General features: G+C 45.6%; 1 protein-coding gene across 1 annotated transcript in view; it reads right to left on the bottom strand.

The window, feature by feature from the left end:
* Window positions 1–23,958, bottom strand: part of LOC311247295 (mucin-2-like) — a gene marked incomplete at both ends in the record, with an annotated part of 111,952 nt that overhangs the window by 23,881 nt on the left and 64,113 nt on the right. The window contains 5 exon segments of the mRNA XM_084337654.1: window positions 18,025–18,150; window positions 18,444–19,851; window positions 21,443–21,582; window positions 23,007–23,102; window positions 23,200–23,243. Coding sequence (XP_084193780.1) covers window positions 18,025–18,150; window positions 18,444–19,851; window positions 21,443–21,582; window positions 23,007–23,102; window positions 23,200–23,243 — 1,814 coding nt within the window.

The raw sequence follows: 23,958 nt of genomic DNA, 5'->3' as shown, positions 1-23,958 counted from the left end.
CTCAATCACGAACATGATTACTGACTATTTGAATGTAATTCAGACGCCCTGTACTCTTATCAGTTTTTTCTTTATTCTTTATCTCTTGCCTTTTTTATCATCTAACACTCGAACTATCCATTGAACGGCGCAAGGTTTGTTACGTATGTTTGTTGTCTTTATTCGGCTCTAACCGAGCGGGATGAAGATCACAATTTTCACTCAAACAGACTGAATGTGCTTATGATCCGTCCAACCGAGGGGGTTGATCCCCTTTGCAACGAACTGTACGCCGGTGCATTTAACTCTCTTTCTTATCACAGCAGAACACAAGACCGTCACAGACGCTGCACTACCTCAACGTTGGCAGCACGGTAATGATCGGGGTTTGTTTCCACAGTGGTATTATTTCGACATGTGTTAAGAGTACCTCACTTTAATCAAGTTCAGTTCGGACAAACTATGTTTCATGTGCCTTTATCGTCTGCATAATGTTCTATGCACTGAGCTCTATATAGTTATAGATTGATTCTCTCTGTTGAGAGATGGGGGGTTCCCCTATTCCTAATTCGTTACAATATACAATTCTGGTTAGAATGGTTAAGTTACGTAATGTGGTTTTGGTTGCTGTGACCCGGTCACAGTGCCAAATGATGTTTGATCGACATCGGACAAGATATTTGAGGGGGGGGGGGGGGGTGCGGGGAGGGGAGGGGGGGATACGGGGATTTTTGTTTTTTATTTCTTTTGGCTCGTTCTACTGTATGTCTGCTCTCGCCCAACAGGACCTTAGCGTGGGGATGTGTATATGTTGTGGTGCTCTACTTCGGGGAATCACGTTCAGTCATACTGCAACCTGGCTGGACTATGGCTAATTTAAACATCTTGATCTGGAATTCAGGGGGGCTTAATATTCAACATAAACGTACAAGTGTACTAACATGGTTGAAAAGACAGGAGGTTGATGTGGCTTTGCTGAGTGAAACGCATCTTTTGAAGGCTGACAGTGCTAAACTTGCAATTTTTTATCATAATATAAGCTCCTCCTCTTTTAGCACTAAATCCCGGGGCGTAGCCATAGTGGCTAAGCGGAAGTTGAATATTAAACAATTAGACGTGTGGTCTGATGTGGAAGGACGAATCACTATAGCGAAGATGGAATACAATAACAGGAAAATTGCTCTTATAGCTGCATATGCCCCTAATGTGTATGACGCGCAATTTTATACTGCACTCACTACAGAGATGCTGAAACTACCTGAGTACTCATTCATAGTGAGTACTGATTTCAATGCCATGTGGGATCCATTGATTGATAAATCCGGAGATGCTGTAACCCACGATCAAAAGCAAGCTGCCGCGGCCCTACTTGGCTGGTCTAAAGACACAGGGGTTATTGATATGTGGCGGTTACTAAACCCAACCTCACAAGACTACTCTTTTTTCTCCGCGAGACATAAAACTTTCTCCAGAATTGATTATGTTTTCTCCTCCCCTAGGCTATTCGATAGCTTTGACGTTGACTTGAAGGGTTCACTCAGCAAAATGAGGTCTCGTGCCCCTAGATGGCGCTTTAACTCAACGCTGCTGAAGAACGAGGAATTGAACCTACAATTTAAGGAGAAGCTCATTGAATTCTTGCAGTTTAATGCTGGATCGGTACAGGACCCCAGCACTTTGTGGAATGCGGTTAAGGGGTTTATTAGGAGTAATACCACTCTATTCACTTCCAATCTCCGCAAGGGACGTCTCTCCAAGTTAGTAGAACTGGAAGAGCTGCATAAAACAATGATGTCTTCTATGCAGCAAAGATACTCTAGCCGACCGGAACTCCAAATTAAAGTGGTGAAAAAGGAGATTAACTCCATTTTAAGACAACAATCTGAATTTCAAATGCACAGAAGAAGACAACACTACTACTTTCATGGCTCTAGACCCAGTCACCTACTGGCTATGAAGATACGGGCCAGCGATACATTTGCCGATATCCCTGCCATTAAGAACCAACAGGGTGAGATAACCACCAACCCCAACAAAATCAACGATACATTTCGCTTGTTTTATTCCAACCTGTACGAGTCGGAAGTGGTCTTTGATCACGCCAAGCTGGAGGACTATCTTAGTCAAATTAACCTACCACAAATCTCAGAGGAGGACACTAAACGGTTAGCCGAACCTATCACACTAGATGAGCTCAGGGAAGCAATAGCTGATATGCAGAGGGGCAAGGCTCCTGGTTGGGACGGCATTCCACCGGAACTCTATACTGCGTTTTGGGATATACTTGGTCCCTTATTACTTTCAATGATTTTACACTCAGTCGAGGAGGGCAATTTTTCCAGGGATGTCAATATGGCACTTATATCTGTTCTACTCAAGAAAGATAAGGACCCCACCGAATGTTGAAGCTATAGACCCTTAAGTCTCCTCGGAGCCGATCTCAAGCTATATGCTAAGGTGCTAGCCATCCGACTTCAAAAGCATATGACATTTCTGGTTAACCCCGATCAGACCGGCTTTATAAGAGGCCGACTGGTCACGGATAATATCAGACGGTTACTGCACGTGATTGATGCCAGTAAGGATGTTGCAGCCCCTACGGCTGTCATGTCCTTAGACGCGATGAAGGCCTTTGACAGATTGGAGTGGTCGTATTTATGGGCAGTACTAGGAAGGATGGGATTGGGCGAGGGTTTCATTCACATGATCAAAGTCCTCTACACAGATCCCTCTGCCATGATCTTGACAGGGAAGCTTTGCTCACCACTATTCGCTGTTTCGCGCTCTTCTAGACAGGGTTGTCCTCTTAGCCCAGGACTCTTTGCTCTTTCACTCGAACCTCTAGCTCAGTACATAAGACAATCCCGGGTTATATCCCCTGTGTCAATTAAGGGCACACATCACCATATCAGCTTATACGCAGATGATGTACTCCTATTTATGCAGAACCCAGCTGTCTCTCTGCCCTATCTTCTCCAAGTAATAGATTACTTTGGCAGTCTATCTGGATTTAAGATCAACTGGCCAAAATCAGCTTTCCTTCCACTCAACGAGACTGCGAAGGCAACCATCCTTCCAGCAAACATACTCATGGTAGAGCACTTTAAATGCCTTGGGATTGAAATATTCCCAACTGTTAACCAGACAGTAAAGTATAACTACTCCAGCTTGGGTGACAGGATTACGAAGGATTTTGACAGGTGGTCCAAATTAAAGAACTCACTACAGGCCCGCGCCTCAATAATTAAGATGAATGTTTTACCCAGAATTAATTTGATCAGCTCCATGCTACCGTTGTCTCCCCCTGTTGGTTACTGGCAAAAACTGCACTCTGCTGCATATAAATTCGTCTGGAATAACAAACGCCCACGCTTAAAGAGATCCACTGCACAGAGGAGTAAACTAGACAGGGGTTTAGCATTTCCAGACTTCAAGTATTATTTTCAAGCTTACTCTCTGAGACCTCTTATCACTTGGTTTGACGCTCAAGCGGCTGTGTCCTGGCGTCCATTGGAGGAGGAGATGGTGTCCCCACATAGACTCCAAGATGTCGTGTATACCAACCGATTTGGCGTGACACCCAGAAAGCATGCACTAACCGCCATAAATAGCACACGCATTCCCCACTATTCAATAACAATTGGCTCCTTATTGGACAACAACCCATTAGATATCCTAGATGGGAAGGGAAAGGCATACATACATTGGGGGATATTTTCAATGACTCTGGTATCCGGTCTTTTCAGGACCTATCCAACGGATTTGATCTCCCCAGAAACTCCTTTTTCTTTTATTTACAAATGAGGGCAGCTCTGAAGGCTCATGGAGTCCCATGGCACGCTCCACTAGAGCGACACCGGTTTCACAAATTCTTTTATGACAGAGAGACATCGAGAGGCTTCGTCTCTGACTTTTATCTGCACTTACTTACGTCCTCATATAAAGACCTACCCTTAGATATGATTTGGAGAAAGGATATCCCTGAGTTGGATATAGATTTTGATTGGGATGCAGTCTGGGAAAATATTAGGCTATCATCACGCAACCCAGATCACCAACAGATTCATCTAAATTTTGTTCATAGGACTTATTTGACCCCCAGGCGATTGAACCTAATGGGTCTCAGGCCTGACTCTCGATGTACCTTGTGTCCAGACGGTGCCATTGGAACATATATGCATATGTACTGGGAGTGCCCTCCGGTTGAGATCTTCTGGGTAAATGTTACCACTCAGTTATCAGAGATTTTCTCTCTAACCATACCGGCCTTGCCTTCTGTTTTATTGTTTAATGATGTTTGCAATTGCCGGCCTCTGTACATGTAAAGAGACTCATTTTGGCTGGTCTGACGGCTGCCAAAAAGCTGATTGCCTCATGCTGGATACAACCAGATAAGCTATGTCCAAAGGTATGGATTCTCACCTATCTTGATGTTATTTATTTGGAGATTTACACTGCACGTGTTAATGAAGCCAATACCGCGGTCTGGTTGGCTGTGGTGGAAAAACTAAAAGAACGCATATGACTCTGAAAGTTGAGTACTGAATGGGGTATTATGTGGATGTCTCACGTTGGGGTCCTGGGGCGAGAGGGGGGGCTGGGGGCTGAACGAGCGAATATTCAAGTATGTTGGTGGTTATGGTGTTTTTTGTATTTTTGTTTCATTTATTATTTTTTATTCAATGATTGATCCTATGTATATTTCCTGACCCCCTTCTGATCTGGGTCTGGTGATCGTGGGCTCTGGCTGGGGGGGGCCGTGGTTCGGGGTCTCTGCAGGTCGAGGCACTAAAGAGGCGTGGTGCTTTGGCTCGCGGGGGGGCCGGGCTGTGGGTTGTGGATTGTGGCTTGCGGTTGCCGGGCCTGGAGGTGGAGGGGTAAGCACTTTTTTATAGTATATATTTTATTTTATTATCCTTTTACTTTGTGACAACTTTATTGTCTAATCATTGTTGTGTTAGTTTATGTTCTTGGATGTCTTTTATGTATTATTGTTATTATTGTGTTGTGAGTTGTGTTGAAAATTGAAAATAAAAAAAGATTTGATCCAAAGAAAATGTATTAAATTGGGTCCATTTGGTTATTTTCCATATATTTTCAATATGTGAAATGATCATCATTTGAATGTCTCTAAAAAAAAGTTACACACTTTAGTTTGGGAATTAACCATAAGGGTTTATTTCTTGCCATTAACTCCCATGTTAAACGCTGTTTTTTAATCTGCAATGATTCATAAAATTTTCGATAAAATGAAAATATGAACGATAGGACAGCATCCTAAACACTCACAGGCTCTTGTAGAAACGCTGTTACCGGATTTCTACACACGGTGGCGCAATTGTCCTATGCATGTTTTCACCATGGCCCATGTGAGAATAGGAGCCAGTCAGTCTGGAGTAGGCGGAGATTCTCGCCCAGAGGCGGTGACGTTTTGGGGGGAGACTGTTTGGCCAGGTGGAGCTTGTCGCGGTAATAAGGAATGTGCCCAGTTGAATGAATTGGAGTACTTGGCTCGTTTTTGGAAAATTTTTGCCGGCGTTTGGAACCAAAATGCAGCAAATCGTTACGTAAGTACAACACTGTGTAAATGTATAATGTAGTAGTAGTAGTAGTAGAAGTTTAGCAAACAATCGATTAGTTAGTTTGCAGTAAAGTGTGTGGGGCTCAGATTGGCTCTCACGGGATGAATCTTGAATGAATCCAGCCGGGCCTTGGCCAACATGTACATATCGCCCCCCCAGCCATATTCGCAAAGCACTTCCATTAGCGAAAATATCGGGAAAGACCCGATATTTAGGAGACGCACACGCATGCACGCATCCTCTGGTCTGGTGGGGTGCTGGTGGGAGACGCGCGGCCCGCTGTGTGGTTACCTCGAGGCGGGCTGCTTCAGCGCGAGGCAGGGGGTGCGGCATCTCTCTCTCCCAGTACCCGTGATAAGCTCACTGTAACCCCGCTACATATGTAACCGATGTCAGGGTATTTCATAACATTAGCGTTTGGCCATTTCCTGACCAAATGAGTAAATTATTTTTCTAAATCACCACATGAGGTGAATCACAACTAATGTGCGCTGGTTTGACACGCTGGAATATGATGTCAAAAACATAGAAATAATATAAATATCCCGTTTTGTGTCTTTTTTGTCATAAAAATGCAGGTACTATCAAACAAACAGGAATATAAGTGGTTACAATTCGGAAATCTTTGTAATCTTTGATAGATATGTTAAGTTAGGTTCTTAGTGGTAATCATGAAAAAATTTGAACAAAATATTAAGAATAAAAAAAATTATGACCTTGAACTTGATGCAACACTTTCATGCTCTAAGCATCTACCTCTGCTAAGTTTTGAGGGAGGCAGTGTGTCCCATATAAGGGAGGTTAGAGGCATAGTTGTGCCTTCAGAAAGTTGTATAAAGTCATTTTAATATTAGGTTAGGATTACTGGTTGCCCAGCCATACAGTACTGTATATATGGCGTATTCTCATATTCTCTTAATCTCTTGTAAGAATCATGTATGATGGTTTACTGCCACGTGTTTTGCAATTGTTCTTGTAAGATTTGTACACAACTTTTAAACCCCCTTACAACCAAATAAATACTTCTTTCTACAAGCATCTTACGATAATGTGTCAGGAGCTAATAAGGACCCTTTACTTGGGGATGTTGTAGCCCAAATATATTTAGTGTTTGTTTGTCACATATAATCAACCAGTGGCGGTTCGTCCATAGTGGGTGCTAGAGCGCCGCCCTCCCTGGTTAAAAGAGAGAAGAAGTTTTTTTTTTTTTTTTTTTTTTGCCCTAGAAATAAAATAAACATGTTTAAAATTAATAATATTTACTAATTTTAAGTATGTTTGTGTTTCCAATGCACAATATAACGTTAATATATCAAATATAAATAATAGTTTTTCATTCACAGGAAGTCACTAGTAACTACCTCTCAGGCTGGGGTGAGACATATCGCGCACGGCAGGGCGTGCACTGGTTTCATCGCTGTATCCTCGCAGCCAATCAAATAGGTCAACGCACGTAACGCACTGTGCGTTGAAATATGATGTAATATGATGGAAGCCGGGCGCGTTTTCAAGCGATCTATATCATCTGCACGGTGGTGTAGTGGTTAACACTGTCGCCTCACAGCAAGAAGGTCCAGGGTTCGAATCCCGCTTGGGGACCAGGTTTCCATGATGCCAGTTACCCAGGTGGGGTATCTCCCAGGCCTTTCTGTGTGGAGTTTGCATGTTCTCCCCGTGCTCGCAAGGGTTTCCCCCCCCGATAAGATAAACCCAATGGAAAAACATGCACAACAACAAGATCGCTAACGCTGTGGCGTCCTTGACGAAGACGGACAGGAGCACTTGGATTGGTCCCCTGGCGCGGCTCACGTGGCGCCTGTCTGCTCCCGGCTGCCCTTGGGGGGGAAGGACGACGGGATGGGTTAATCGCAGATACGCATTGTATGCATGGTTCGCATGTGTGCCAAATGGTGACCTCGGAGCAGGTCCTAAATTATAATTATTATTATTATTATCTAAGCAAGCAGCGTCTATACTTTCCGTAGCCGCATTTCTCGGAGACGCTCTCTGATTGGCCGACGCCAGTTTCTACACTGGTTAGGCTTAGTTCTATTTCATTATGGCTGCCGCTCAGCATCATTCTGCACGCACTTCACTTCGTGCACGAGCACTGAATAAAAAATTCCACAATGTACCCCCACATCCCAACATTAGTCTGGCCACACCCCCATCCGCTTACTCCCACAAGCAGGTGTGTGGTCACCCACTCACCTCCTTCTTCACTTTCACCACAAGGAAGTGCCTTCGGTAGATCCCACACTTGACGAGGTTGTTAGCTGAAGAAAGTTGAGACGTGTTTAAATTTTTTCTTGTTTTTTTCTTCTCTCATATATTCGAAAGAAAAAAGTTAAGTCATAATGTCTACTTCGGAAGGTCGTGCTCGCAACGCCACTCTTCACCAGCGGTTCTCCATTGCCGCCTCTGTCGTGCGTCTTGGAGCGGGGTTGAAGCATCTCTCGTGGTCGGCAGCCACGCCCGGTAGGCGTCCGATGGGTAGTTTGCCTCTCCAAGGAGCTGGTGCACCAGTGCTGTCTCCTGTGCGATGGCCTGGTTCCGGCTCTGGTTCCTCTGCTTCCGGGGAGTCGTCCGCTGTTGGGTGGCCGACTCCTTTGGTTGCGGGGGATTTGAGACGCAAACTTTTTGCGTCGGCTCGCTCCCGTCGCAAGATGGTGGCTTGCAGACGCGAAAGGCCTGGTTTTGGTGAGTTGCTGGAGCCAGATGAGGATGCGTCGGTCTCTACATGCCCGATGGAGACAGAGGACTACATAATAGAGGCGGACGGGTTCTTGTTTGAAGGCCCGGTGGAGACGTGTCCCCTGCCTGTCCAGGTAACACTGGAGGGGGGAGATGTCTCCTTGGGGTTCCCCGCCCGCAGATGTTGGGTTAGAACCTCCGACTCGGCGGCGGGATGCCCTGCTATCAGCCACATCAGAATGTGGCTCCTTGACCAGTAGTCTGCTGTATGTGAGGGACACGGGTTCGGAGGAGGAAAGTATGCAGGGGGAACTGCATGCTTTGTTTCCCGAGCTCATGGCGGCGGCGGCAGTCGCAAACGGCGTGCCGCTGCCGCAGCCACTGCCTGTTCCTGTCCCTGATGATCTCATAGGTCATCTATGGCAACGTCGCCCGGTGAGAGGCGTGGACGTTGTCTACCCATTTTTCCCCTCAATGCCGGCCTATGTCCGTCAGGGCCAGGTGGTCTCCCACATCATAGGCCTTATTCCTGCCTACATGCAAGTCACGCGGGTGGCGGGTTCGGTCAACGGCATGAAGGAGGGCGTGCCACAGCTTGATAGGCCGATGGCGGCGCTCCTTTGTCCGGAGGTGGTGTGGGAGCCGTTACGGAAGCCGGTTCCCCAAGGGAAATCGGCGAGGCGGTTGGCATATTGGAGCGACCAGTCATTTATCACCGGAACACAATCTCTAGCTGCCGCGTCTAACATCGGTCAGCTGGCGAGATTCATGTCCGGGATATTGACGGGCGGCACGGAGCTGACTGATTTACAGCATGATCAGCTCGCGCAGTCGGCAGGAGCCATCCTGCATCTGACTCAGCCGCAGGCTATAGCCGCTGGGAAAGTGTGCGCCCTGGCCACTCTGACCAGCACCACCTTTGGCTGGAGCAGGCGCGTGTGCCGGAGAAGAAGAGGACTCCACTTCTGACGGCACCCCTCTCCGATGCTGGACTATTCGGGACGGCACTGCAGCTGATGACCTCAACCTGCAGGGAGATGCAGGAGGAACGCTCCGTGCTCCAGCCTCATTTCCCCCCGCCCGATGTTGCCGGTGGAGTCAGACGGCTGCCGCGTCGTCGAGGTTCCTCCGCCGTGGCCGCCGCTGCCACCACCGCCACTGCTGGACCTTCAGCGAAGAAGGCCAGGAGGAGAGAGGGCGCCTCCGCTACTGCAGCCGGCCCATCTACGCCCGGAGGTGATGGTAGGGATCGTCGAGACCAGCCGCCGATTATTTACCGTCCCTCCGGGGCTCCCCGGGGTGGCAAATCCCGAGCGGCTCATGGCAGGCGTCGCTAAGACCCAGTGACTTTTTCCCTCTGTGGTCCCCCCCTGTTCCCTTCCCGGCCCCGCTATGATTTTGTTCGAAAATAAAGAGTCCCCTCTAAAGGGGGACTGTATTTTTTGTTAACAAACTGTGTGTTTATTCACCAAACATATGATGGGGTTGCAACGTGTGAATCTTTCGCTAGTATGGGTTGATGGGCAAGCTACTTGGAAAATGTAGCAAGCTACACTACAAGTTACTCTCGATTAAATATAGCTCAACTACAATGGAAGCTATCCCCAGATAAATGTAGCAAGCTACACTACAAGAACATGGCAAAAATAGCTAGCTACATCGGCACTACTTTTTTTTTTTTTTTACTTCATGATCAAGTTTCCACCAAACAAATAGGCAGGCAAAAAAAAATCTCAGTTTGATTGTTTATTATAAAACTGAAACAAGCCCTCGGTCTGGCTTTTTGTGTCATCCTTTTAACATGAACTTGTATTATGTACAAAATCCAGGAAGGCCAGTTTAGCTGGGTGCAGCCTCTACAAAAGAAAAGAAAGAGACCATTTGGTTTGATCAGTTTTTATAGTATAGTTTGTTGATTACTTTTGATGCAGTAATGGTCTTTTTCTTTTCTATTCTATCTTTATGTATTATTTGTCCCTAAACTCTGCATCTTCTGGCTGCCTGATACCCTCTCCTAGCTGAAACCTGCCCACTTTATCAACCAAAAACACACTTCTTCAATATCTGAATTTTAACTAATAATAACTGTCTTTGTCTTACTGCATTTTACTATTATGCTACCATGTCTATACTACCACCAACTATGCTAATATGTCTATACTACTACAGTATAGTATGTACTCAGAGTATAACACTCAAGCTTGACACTGCTAGACAAACAATACTATTTATCCTTGTCTGCTAGATATGTACCACTCCTGCTGACTTGTTGTACACAATTTGTAAGTTGCTTTGAATGAAAGCGTCAGCTAAATGACCAAATGTATTTAAATATGTAACTCACAAAACATTCCATGGCCCCAAAATCATGTCGGGACCCCAGACCACAGATCAGATCAATCACCATGGTAAGTTAACAGACGAAGAAAGTGCCAACACAGCCCAATGCTGCAGTGCACAGTGGCAATTTAACAATATTATTATTGTCCCTTACCTTATATACGCCGCGCCTGCGCATGCATCCCACAACTTCATCTTTTCCATTCATTCATTCCATGGAGAGGCATTGTTGTTATTGACATCATCTTCATCAATGCCATCACAAGCCCTGGAAACATCGAATCCCTCTGCCATTTCGCGCGGACTGGTTCATTCATTCATTCAGTGGTCTGTTTTGATTTTCACTTCCTGATTTGCGGGTTGGAGTCCCGCCCTATCCTGCCTCTGATTGGCCTACCCGTAATGTAGCGACGCTACTGAGAATTGTAGTTAAGCTATGTAGCGTCGCTACTTGTAGCTAGCTACTGCCCATCACTGGGAGGGCTACATTCATGTTAGAGCTTAAGCAAGGCTTGCAGCCTACACTCGGTTGAAAAAGGGTTTTTTCTGCCTCGACTAAAATCTCCTCATAAAGGTAGAGGTTAGTTGTGTGCTCTGTTGCTTACACAGTGATATTGAGCTGCAACACTATTGTGTTGGGTTTGCAGTAATGCTCGTATGAAAACGTACCACGGCTCAGCCGTTCTCTCTCTCTATCAATGTTTTTCTGTGTTACAACATGGATGCGGGTGTAGGATTCACACACACACACAACTTGGTCTTGCTATAAACCCTGTTCACAGATGTGTCTGTGGTTAGCGTGCATTGTATTAGCTTGCGCTATTCATTGGCATTGCTACTAAAGGTATCATATGGCTATTGTTGTTGTATGCAAGGGTTGGGCTTGTGAGGGGGTGCCGGATAAACCCCTCCTTCCCTCTTCTGATTGGTCAGTGGGTTTATTGGCCTCTCTTTTTCGTTCAGTCAGGGCCAAGCTGTTAGGTGGCTTGGCAGGGAGGGGGGGGGGGGAGGGTTTCCCAGACTCTGCACCCATCACAAGCGTTTGAGTCTTGGGTTTCCCCCCGTCATAGCACACGTCACTAGGCACGTTGCTATTGGACGATGACTTCCGTGAGTTTAGACCCGTATGTAGGGTCTGTTGTTGTCAAGTGTCGGGATAGAGTGTAGGAACTTAATGTTCTACTACGCTCAATATACGCGTAACTTGAGTCGGTTGGTCACATGACTCAATGTTACCGTGGCTTTTCAATCTATGGCTCACATGGGAAGTCTCTCTGAGGAGTTCCGTCTCTCCTCTGTGGTAGGGATGACGGGATATAAAAATGTAAAAAAATTTACCCTCGGCTGCGTCAAGTGGGATTCATGTCAGTCGGTGTTTCTTTCTTTTTTAATAAAAAAGTGTGGAGAATGTGAAGCACGACAACCTTCTTGTCGTTCTCCCAGGCGCCTTGAAGGATCGATGTGGGGTCTGGTTAGACTGTCCATTGATATGTTTTGGGTCCCGACGCATACATAGTGCTGGCTCGTGTTTCTGATAAGAATCATGCGGGTGGCTAGTACGCCTTGGTTACTTGTTATTAAAACAGCGTTTTTATAAAGCAACTGGGATGGGGGATTTTTTCCTCTTCCGAGAGCCTGTTACTGGGTCTCGACGGATTCTCGTTCATATCTGGGGGATGTTAACGGAATAGATCAGAACATAGGTAGAGGGGTCTCACGCCCTTGGGGTGGGCCACCGAGCACGGTTTAAACCGGACCGTCTGGGTGGCGCCCTCTTTTCATGTTTTGAATCAGCACGCATATCTGCCCCTTCTCCTGGAGTAGGCATGTCGGCGTGGTTTGGGTACGGGACTGGTTCTGGTCACGCTGGTCCAGGTCAGTTAACCCGTTGTCCGCCGGGGATGCAGATCTGCTGTTCTGGTACCCTGATGGACTTGGGCTTTTTTCAGGGGGAAAAATGCCGGGTCGGCCCGGGTGTCACATGGTTAGGCGTTATGGAGACCTTTTGTTGTGTACACTTTGTACCTGGCACTATTATAAGGGGCTGGTTCTCCTTCTTTCGCTCCTCTCTCACGCATGGCGAAGAGGGGGCTGTTGGGGTGGTCTTCTGGACCTCTTCTGGTAACCCTGTGTGCTTCCCGAGCCGCCGGGCCCGGTCCGAAGCAATGTTTCGTTGAAACCGTAGGCCTGGGATAACCCTTTTTTGGAAACTGAAACACTTGTACTGCGGTATAGCTGGTGTATACCCGCAGGTGTGTTTTGGAGTTTTTGGGGTTATAGGAACAACCACCGCCTGTGTACAGAGAGGGTGGTTGATTCCCTGGTGTGTTGGAGCAGAGTCAACTCCCGGGTTACCCGGTTGAGTGTGCCCCTGCACGTTCATGACGTCTGCCAATCGTGTCAGCCTTCTCTGCCTCGACCCCTCTGGGTGGTTTTTTTTTAATGGAGGCTTTGTCATGGTGCTCAACAACGCCAGCATACGCCCCTTCCGCCGGGGGGGCTGTTTTCAGTTGACTCCTTTGGCGCCTGTCTCGTCCGCAGTGCTCCAGGCTCAGGTCTACAGCCTGCTGCCTGGTTTCCCCGGTGCGCTGCCTGCTTCCGTTGGTTAAACTTTTTTGAGTGCTTTACGGCCATGCTGACTGCCTGTTCTGCAGGGTCAGTGTGCCAGGCGGTGTACTATTGGGGGGTAAGGGCCCGCTCTTGGAGGGGCTCTATCCGAATACGCTGGCGATGTGGGGGGCGGTGTCACTAAGTGACCGCCTGGTGGGGTCTTGATGCCTGGTGTCATTGACCTCTCCGGGCCCCCTTTTTCCAGGGGATCCAGTCCCTTCAGTGGGTCTGGGTCTTCCTTCGCGCTCCGCTGCTACGGCCTTGCCACGGGGTTGGGTTTGCTCTTGACCCCGTGATTCTGGGGGCAGTAACGAGGGTTGTTCCTTCCGTTCATTCCCTGGTGGCATGCGGGTTGTGCGTGTGCGTAGTCGTGGGGTCAAGCCACGGTCTGCTCACCCTGTGCGTTGGGTTGCTTGAGTTCCTCTTTGCACGGTCGGATCCGTCTCCCTCCCGTCCTCCAATAGGGAGGGTATCCTCCATTAGGGAGGGTCGGGGGGCTCGGTCCTCCCCGGTCTGATGGTTGTGGGGGGCCTCAGCGGGGTACATTTGTCAAGCTTTGGCTCCCGCTCAGCTCCTCTTGTGCAGAATGATGCTGAGCGGCAGCCATAATGAAATAGAACGTAAGGTTATGTATATAACCAAGTTCTATGAATTATGGTGACGCTCAGCATCAGGACGCCGCTGCGGCCCTTGATCTCGCCTTGTGGTGAGAGTTTGGGAAGGAGGCGAGTGGGTGACCACACACCTGCTTGTGGGGGTAAGCGGATGGGGGTGTGGCCAGACGAATGTTGGGATGTGGGGGTACATTGTGGAATTTTTTATTCAGTGCTTGTGCACGAAGTGAAGTGCGTGCAGAATGAGCGTCACCATAATTCATAGAACTTGGTTATATACTGTACATAACCTTACGTTACTCTTCGAAGTTGGTTAAGGTTAGAGTTTGTCTTAGAGCATGACGGCAAGTTCTTTCGACGGTTAAGCTTAGGCACTCTTTCAAAGTTGGTTAAGGTTAGAGTTTGTCTTAGAGCAGGGCGATAGAACGCCAGGTAGTTTGCAGGCTGTTCGACGCGGAAATGGGCAAAGACACAGCTCATCACAGTACTTGTGTTGTGGTGCCTAACTTGGCTAACAAGAAGCTATTTGGCTAGCTGGATGCAGTCTGGACAGTGGATATACATCAACAGACTGTGGGACAGTGGACATATACACTTTATCAAGCCCTCCTGGACCACGTTTCAACTAAACAAAGTGAGTTAATGCGGTCTCTCTCTCTCTCTCTCTCTCTCTCTCTCTCTCTCTCTCTCTCTCTCTCTCTCTCTCTCTCTCTCGCTCTCTCTCTCGCTCTCTCTCTCTCTCGCTCTCGCTCTCTCTCTCTCTCTCAACACAGTGTGTTGTTGTTGAACTATAACATTTAATTTCGCCGCGGGTGACGCATAATGGATGAATGAATGAATGGTAACTTGTTTAAAATGACAAGATATATATATGTGCTCATTATTGGATTGATCATATGTGTACTAGTGTAGTATGAATGAACTCGACTTAACGTTGAAAACGGGGTAACGTTATGGAGTCAGTATTCGCTTGGTCAGCTGTCCGCTTGCCCCTCCCCCCTTCACCCCCCCCCCGCGCCGACCCAAATGTAGTTCACACCGGCCGCCACTGTAATCAACTGTTTATTTTAATCATTTTAAAATGCATAAAGTATAAAGTCAATGAACTATAAAAACAACCATTATTAAGATATGATATAAAGATATGGGCAGTTTTCATTGAGATTATAAAGGATAATTAAGTATGTAAAAACCTTTAATTATGGCCTGAAAAAAGTTATGGCCAAAAAAATAGTTTTTTGTCTCAAATGGGGTGGAAGAGCATTCCTTAACACTTTCTATGCCACTCACAAGTTTTCTCGGAATTATTAATATCTTGTTGAAAGCCACTCACGAGATTTCTCTTATTTTTTTTTATTTTTTTATCGATCTGAAATCATATTGCATCACGCGAGCCTACCCTAGTCTACCCGAGAGCCGCCAGCGATCAGATGTGGAAAAAAGCGCCCCCTATCGTCTCCCAGATGACATAAGGGATTTTGGAATGGACTCAATGAAAATGGATGGGGGAAAAAATCCTGTACTCCACATTTTCCAGTCCACTGATGCAGCCGGGGTTATCAGAGTTCATTCTGGAGCCTCTGAGCCCCGCGGAATCATGTGTCCTACTGTACACACGTTGGATCTATACACTTATCGTTTTTTCTGAATGGTGATCAGGAATTGGAATATACCAGTTGGATACCATCTGATGTCAGGTAAGGAATCTCTGTTATCAGTGTTAGGATAATCAGACTCATTTTGATGAAGATATAAGCTGTTTTGTGAAATGTCCTCTATCGGTTTCACTGTAAAAATCCAAGAGGAAATTATCCGTGCGCGGCTCGAATGGGCGTGCGTGTACGTATAATATTGATCATGTAGCGTTTATTTGAAAACGATTCATAAATAGGCAGACAAATATCAACGTTCTGGAATATTCCAGTAAAAGACGATTATCATAGAATGGCCCAGAATGGACTGTTTTTTTCAAAACTGGTGCTTTTCAAAATGCTCTCAAACGGAAATGAAGCGATAAGAAACCAATCTGCCTTGACAGCACTGACTGGAAAAGGATTCTTTGATAAGCGACGGGCAGATTAGACACATAGCCATAATTTAAAACATAGATTAGGTGATATTAATGATAACATTAAAGTGGATGGTGGCATTCAAGCGCTAACTCTGGCGCCACCTGGTGGCACTGAAAGTGTTAAGATAACAAATTACACCAAAGCTGTGGTCTTTTGGGCAGAATAGCCAGTTCATGACAGGAGCAGACAGACAATAGAGGGCAATACCCAATGCAGAGAGGGGGAGGGGGGCAAGGCAGACAGAGAGATAGTACGGATAGAGGGAACGGAGGGGGGAGAAAGGAAAGACTTTATGCCTTGCTAATCTTGTTTCCTTTCCTAGACCTTTTTAAGACTTTCAATTAGAATTTAATTCTGTTTAGAATCCCCTGTTATTTAAATAAACGTCCTTCTGCTATAAAAATGGAGTGGTCCGTATACGCTTGGTCATCTATGCAGTATGCACAGGGAAAGATAGCGAAATTGGGACTTAGTGTGGAATTCCACACCGCAAAAAGACGCCTCATGGAACAACGCAGAGACAACAACCGTTTTGGGCGAGCTATTTCTAACATAGAGATAGAGGACAACTGCACTTTTATTGGAATGTTAATAACTTAAATAGAAAAGACTGAGAAGGTAAGACTTACCAACAATGAAGTCCTTGCCCATATAATGACATGTGCATTTTTGAGGTTGAGCAGTAGATGGACCCTGTGTTGAGTGGGTGGAACCTGTAATTATGATTTCTCTTGTGGTAGATGTAGTAGGAGTAGGAGTAGTTGTTGTTGTGGGAGTTGTTATAGAGGGTGTTGTTGTGGGAGTTGTTGTTGTGGCAGTTGTTGTTGTGGGAGTTGTTGTAGTGGCAGTTGTAGTGGGAGTTGTTGTAGTGGGAGTTGTTGTGGGAGTTAATAATGTGGCAGTTGTTGTTGTGGGAGTTGTTGTTGTGGGAGTTGTTGTAGTGGGAGTTGTTGTTGTGGGAGTTGTTGTGGGAGTTAATAATGTGGCAGTTGTTGTTGTGGGAGTTGTTGTGGGAGTTAATAATGTGGCAGTTGTTGTTGTGGGAGTTGTTGTAGTGGGAGTTGTTGTAGTGGGAGTTGTTGTTGTGGGAGTTGTTGTAGTGGGAGTTGTTGTAGTGGGAGTTGTTGTAGTGGGAGTTGTTGTTGTGGGAGTTGTTGTAGTGGGAGTTGTTGTTGTGGGAGTTGTTGTTGTGGCAGTTGTTGTTGTGGGAGTTGTTGTTGTGGCAGTTGTTGTTGTAGTTGTAGTGGAACATTCCTTCACCGAACAACATTTGACATTGATCTCATAATCCAAACACAGTTTCTGAAGACCTTGCATTGAGTTTTTACACACAAGACCAACTTGTGAATTACAAGTTAAATCTTGTCCCAGCATTGAGATAGACAAGTCTGGGTAGACAACCGCTCTGCATTTAACCTCTTCTGGAGCTGAGCAGATGTGATAACCAGCAGAAATAATATTCTGGATGGTTTCATCATCACCACCATCAGTTCCAGATGTGACGTTACCTGAATTGATCCATCCTGACCATTCACATTTAATTTCACCCGAGGGGTTGCAAGGGGTTGTTGTGGGAGTTGTTGTTGTTGTGGGAGTTGTTGTTGTGGGAGTTGTTGTTGTTGGAGTTGTTGTGGCAGTTGTTGTTGTGGGAGTTGTTGTTGTGGGAATTGTTGTTGTGGGAGTTGTTGTTGTGGGAGTTGTTGTTGTGGGAGTTGTTGTTGTTGTGGGAGTTGTTGTTGTGGGAGTTGTTGTAGTGGGAGTTGTTGTTGTGGGAGTTGTTGTTGTTGTGGGAGTTGTTGTTGTGGGAGTTGTTGTTGTGGCAGTTGTTGTTGTGGGAATTGTTGTTGTGGGAATTGTTGTTGTGGGAGTTGTTGTTGTGGGAGTTGTTGTTGTTGTGGGAGTTGTTGTTGTGGGAATTGTTGTTGTGGGAGTTGTTGTTGTGGGAGTTGTTGTGAGAGTTGTTGTGGCAGTTGTTGTTGTTGTGGGAGTTGTTGTTGTAGGAATTGTTGTAGTGGGAGTTGTTGTTGTGGGAGTTGTTGTTGTAGGAGTTGTTGTAGGAGTTGTTGTTGTGGGAGTTGTTGTTGTGGGAGTTGTTGTTTTGGGAGTTGTTGTTGTGGGAGTTGTTGTTGTGGCAGTTGTTGTAGTGGGAGTTGTTGTTGTAGGAGTTGTTGTAGGAGTTGTTGTTGTGGGAGTTGTTGTTGTGGCAGTTGTTGTTGTGGGAGTTGTTGTTGTGGCAGTTGTTGTTGTAGTGGAACATTCCTTCACCGAACAACATTTGACATTGATCTCATAATCCAAACACAGTTTCTGAAGACCTTGCATTGAGTTTTTACACACAAGACCAACTTGTGAATTACAAGTTAAATCTTGTCCCAGCATTGAGATAGACAAGTCTGGTTGCTCAACCGCTCTGCATTGAATCTCTTCTGGAGCTGAGCAGATGTGATAACCAGCAGAAATAATATGCTGGATGGTTTCATCATCACCACCATCAGTTCCAGATGTGACGTTACCTGAATTGATCCATCCTGACCATTCACATTTAATTTCACCCGAGGGGTTGCAAGGGGTTGTTGTGGGAGTTGTTGTTGTTGTGGGAGTTGTTGTTGTGGGAGTTGTTGTTGTTGGAGTTGTTGTGGCAGTTGTTGTTGTGGGAGTTGTTGTTGTGGGAATTGTTGTTGTGGGAGTTGTTGTTGTGGGAGTTGTTGTTGTGGGAGTTGTTGTTGTTGTGGGAGTTGTTGTTGTGGGAGTTGTTGTAGTGGGAGTTGTTGTTGTGGGAGTTGTTGTTTTGGGAGTTGTTGTTGTTGTGGGAGTTGTTGTTGTGGGAGTTGTTGTTGTGGCAGTTGTTGTTGTGGGAATTGTTGTTGTGGGAATTGTTGTTGTGGGAGTTGTTGTTGTTGTGGGAGTTGTTGTTGTGGGAATTGTTGTTGTGGGAGTTGTTGTTGTGGGAGTTGTTGTTGTGGGAGTTGTTGTGGCAGTTGTTGTTGTTGTGGGAGTTGTTGTTGTAGGAATTGTTGTAGTGGGAGTTGTTGTTGTGGGAGTTGTTGTGGCAGTTGTTGTTGTTGTGGGAGTTGTTGTTGTAGGAATTGTTGTTGTGGGAGTTGTTGTTGTGGGAGTTGTTGTTGTGGGAGTTGTGGTTGTGGGAGTTGTTGTTGTGGGAGTTGTTGTTGTGGGAATTGTTGTTGTGGGAGTTGTTGTTGTGGGAGTTGTTGTAGTGGGAGTTGTTGTTGTGGCAGTTGTTGTTGTGGCAGTTGTTGTTGTAGTGGAACATTCCTTCACCGAACAACATTTGACATTGATCTCATAATCCCAACACTCCTGAAGACCTTGCATTGAGTTTTTACACACAAGACCAACTTGTGAATTACAAGTTAAATCTTGTCCCAGCATTGAGATAGACAAGTCTGGTTGCTCAACCGCTCTGCATTTAACCTCTTCTGGAGCTGAGCAGATGTGATAACCAGCAGAAATAATATGCTGGATGGTTTCATCATCACCACCATCAGTTCCAGATGTGACGTTACCTGAATTGATCCATCCTGACCATTCACATTTAATTTCACCCGAGGGGTTGCAAGGGGTTGTTGTGGGAGTTGTTGTTGTGGAAGTTGTTGTTGTAGCAGTTGTTGTTGTGGGAGTTGTTGTTGTTGGAGTTGTTGTTTTGGGAGTTGTTGTTGTTGGAGTTGTTGTTGTGGGAGTTGTTGTTGTGGGAGTTGTTGTGGCAGTTGTTGTTGTGGGAGTTGTTGTTGTTGTGGGAGTTGTAGTGGTGGGAGTTGTTGTTGTGGGAGTTGTTGTTGTGGGAGTTGTTGTTGTAGTGGGAGTCGTTTTTGTGGGAGTTGTTGTTGTGGGAGTTGTTGTTGTGGGAGTTGTTGTAGTGGGAGTAGTTGTTGTGGGAGTTGTTGTGTGAGTTGTAGTGGATGTTGTTGTTGTTGTGGCAGTTGTTGTTGTAGTGGAACATTCCTTCACCGAACAACATTTGACATTGATCTCATAATCCCAACACTCCTGAAGTCCTTGCATTGAGTTTTTACACACAAGACCAACTTGTGGATTACAAGTTATATCTTGGCCCAGTAGTTTTATAGGGACACCTGGGTAAAGAGCCGCTCTGCATTGAATCTCTTCTGGAGCTGAGCAGATGTGATAACCAGCAGAAATAATATGCTGGATGGTTTCATCATCACCACCATCAGTTCCAGATGTGACGTTACCTGAATTGATCCATCCTGACCATTCACATTTAATTTCACCCGAGGGGTTGCAAGGGGTTGTTGTGGGAGTTGTTGTTGTGGAAGTTGTTGTTGTAGGAGTTGTTGTAGGAGTTGTTGTTGTGGGAGTTGTTGTTGTGGGAGTTGTTGTTTTGGGAGTTGTTGTTGTGGGAGTTGTTGTTGTAGGAGTTGTTGTAGGAGTTGTTGTTGTGGGAGTTGTTGTTGTGGGAGTTGTTGTTGTGGGAGTTGTTGTGGGAGTTGTTGTTGTGGCAGTTGTTGTAGTGGGAGTTGTTGTTGTAGGAGTTGTTGTAGGAGTTGTTGTTGTGGGAGTTGTTGTTGTGGGAGTTGTTGTTGTGGACGTTGTTGTTGTGGCAGTTGTTGTTGTAGTGGAACATTCCTTCACCGAACAACATTTGACATTGATCTCATAATCAAAACACTCCTGAAGACCTTGCATTGAGTTTTTACACACAAGACCAACTTGTGAATTACAAGTTAAATCTTGTCCCAGCATTGAGATAGACAAGTCTGGTAGCTCAACCGCTCTGCATTTAACCTCTTCTGGAGCTGAGCAGATGTGATAACCAGCAGAAATAATATGCTGGATGGTTTCATCATCACCACCATCAGTTCCAGATGTGACGTTAAATGAATTCATCCATCCTGACCATTCACATTTAATTTCACCCGAGGGGTTGCAAGGGGTTGTTGTGGGAGTTGTTGTTGTAGAAGTTGTTGTTGTGGCAGTTGTTGTAGTGGGAGTTGTTGTTGTGGGAGTTGTTGTTGTGGGAGTTGTTGTAGTGGGAGTTGTTGTTGTGGGAGTTGTTGTTGTGGGAGTAGTTGTTGTGGCAGTTGTTGTAGTGGGAGTTGTTGTTGTGGGAGTTGTTGTTGTGGGAGTTGTTGTTGTGGGAGTTGTTGTTGTTGTGGGAGTTGTTGTTGTGGGAGTTGTTGTTGTAGCAGTTGTTGTAGTGGGAGTTGTTGTTGTGGGAGTTGTTGTTGTGGGAGTTGTTGTGGGAGTTGTTGTTGTGGGAGTTGTTGTTGTGGGAGTTGTTGTTGTGGGAGTTGTTGTTGTTGTTGTGGGAGTTGTTGTTGTGGGAGTTGTTGTTGTAGCAGTTGTTGTAGTGGGAGTTGTTGTTGTGGGAGTTGTTGTTGTGGGAGTTGTTGTAGGAGTTGTTGTTGTGGGAGTTGTTGTTGTGGGAGTTGTTGTTGTGGGAGTTGTTGTTGTGGGAGTTGTTGTGGGAGTTGTTGTTGTGGCAGTTGTTGTAGTGGGAGTTGTTGTTGTAGGAGTTGTTGTAGGAGTTGTTGTTGTGGGAGTTGTTGTTGTGGGAGTTGTTGTTGTGGACGTTGTTGTTGTGGCAGTTGTTGTAGTGGGAGTTGTTGTTGTAGGAGTTGTTGTAGGAGTTGTTGTTGTGGGAGTTGTTGTTGTGGGAGTTGTTGTTGTGGACGTTGTTGTTGTGGCAGTTGTTGTTGTAGTGGAACATTCCTTCACCGAACAACATTTGACATTGATCTCATAATCAAAACACTCCTGAAGACCTTGCATTGAGTTTTTACACACAAGACCAACTTGTGAATTACAAGTTAAATCTTGTCCCAGCATTGAGATAGACAAGTCTGGTAGCTCAACCGCTCTGCATTTAACCTCTTCTGGAGCTGAGCAGATGTGATAACCAGCAGAAATAATATGCTGGATGGTTTCATCATCACCACCATCAGTTCCAGATGTGACGTTAAATGAATTCATCCATCCTGACCATTCACATTTAATTTCACCCGAGGGGTTGCAAGGGGTTGTTGTGGGAGTTGTTGTTGTGGCAGTTGTTGTAGTGGGAGTTGTTGTTGTGGGAGTTGTTGTTGTGGGAGTTGTTGTAGTGGGAGTTGTTGTTGTGGGAGTTGTTGTTGTGGGAGTAGTTGTTGTGGCAGTTGTTGTAGTGGGAGTTGTTGTTGTGGGAGTTGTTGTTGTGGGAGTTGTTGTTGTGGGAGTCATTGTGGGAGTTGTTGTTGTGAGAGTTGTTGTTGTGGGAATTGTTGTTGTGGGAGTTGTTGTTGTGGGAGTTGTTGTGGGAGTTGTTGTTGTGGGAGTTGTTGTGGCAGTTGTTGTTGTGGGAGTTGTTGTTGTGGGAGTTGTTGTTGTGGGAGTTGTTGTTGTGGGAGTTGTTGTTGTGGGAGTTGTTGTGGGAGTTGTTGTTGTGGGAGTTGTTGTTGTGGGAGTTGTTGTTGTGGGAGTTGTTGTGGGAGTTGTTGTGGGAGTTGTTGTGGCAGTTGTTGTTGTGGGAGTTGTTGTGGGAGTTGTTGTTGTGGGAGTTGTTGTGGGAGTTGTTGTTGTGGGAGTTGTTGTGGGAGTTGTTGTGGGAGTGCAATCACTGTAGTCACAACAGAGAACTCTGATTTGGTAGTTGAAGCACAGAGCCAGTGGGCCAGACTGGTCTTGGTTCCTGCATATTAATCCGTTGGCCAGTGTACATTGCACCACTTGTCCCACTTTCTCAATGGCGAGATTAGGGAACTTCTCTGCCCTGCATTGGATCTGGCTTGGATTATCACATACGCCTTCTGGTTTTATCTGGTCGTAGGTTTCGTTGTCCCCCCCCAGTGTTCCGAACGTCGGGAAGCTGTTATCGATCCATTTCGACCACGTGCAAGGAGTACATGTCGAGAAGGACTCTGTGGAATCTGATGACACAGGCCTGTATTAGTCAGTTATACGAACATTCCATTATTTAGAAGATTTAGCTTAACTAAATATCACTTAGTCCATGCATTGATTGCACATACCTGTGAAGTGAAACGGGGTTGTGGTTGGTGTTGCAGTGGTCGTAGTAGACGTTGTAGTTGGTGTGGTTGTAGTTGTGGGTGGTGTGGGTGTTGGGCACGGGTATGTCTTCCTGTCAATAGTGCCGTTATTACCACACACCGCTGTGATGCAGTTACCAACACCATCAGTTGTGTTGTAGATGGTGTCACCAGGCGGATACGTGTTCCCATTGTATTTACATGTACAGGCTATAATGAAATAAATATTTTCATTAGCACAATGTTAACTTACACGACTAAATGCATTTATTTTTTTCTTTTTTTTCTTTTATAAATGGATCCATACCTTGGGCATCGTAACTGCATTTGATGGTCAGTGAATCACACAGACTTCAGGAGGAAAACACATGAAGAACAGTTGTCATTTGTTGAAAGTGACACATGGTACTATTATCAACAATGTCTAATCTCCTGCACCTGTCCAATATGCCAAACCAGGGGTTCACAATCTTTTTCATGTCAACAACAACCGTTGAAAAGGTAGACTTTAGGAAATAATTACTTCTTTATATATCCCAGCGTGACTGGGATTTCTTCCAGAGACAAAGTTGTTTAAATTGAACCACAACACTATTACACATTTTAGCTTGAGACCCCTTGGAGCTATTTTGACTTCTGTTCTTAACCATTTCACTACCACACTACCAAAGGGTTAACCCTTTCACTGCGACAATACAGACGGTTAACCCTTCCACTGCCACACAACAAAGGGTTAACCGTCTGTAGTGTGGTAGTGAAAGGGTTTAACCTTCTGTAGTGTGGTAGTGAAAGGGTTACAAATCCATGTTTGCTTGTTTCTCCTTTGACTCTTCTGTCTTTCTTCACATTATTGTTCCAGTACGACACAATGGGAAATGCATCCTTGCAATAACATTTTGTGAAGAACCTTTCAATCATGACTGACTGTGTGTGCCAACGAGACTCAATGCTATTCACCCCACAAAAAGAAGAGAAAAAAAGCCAAACTAGTGTCGTAATCGTCCAAAGGGTTTTTAAATATTAAACTAGTTATTGGACAAGCAGGCGGTTTCCTTACAGGAATATT

The sequence above is a fragment of the Notolepis coatsorum genome, assembly GCF_963971535.1.
Source record: "Notolepis coatsorum genome assembly, chromosome: 20".
Lineage (NCBI taxonomy): Eukaryota > Metazoa > Chordata > Actinopteri > Aulopiformes > Paralepididae > Notolepis > Notolepis coatsorum.
This window is presented reverse-complemented; position numbering and strand designations above follow the sequence as displayed.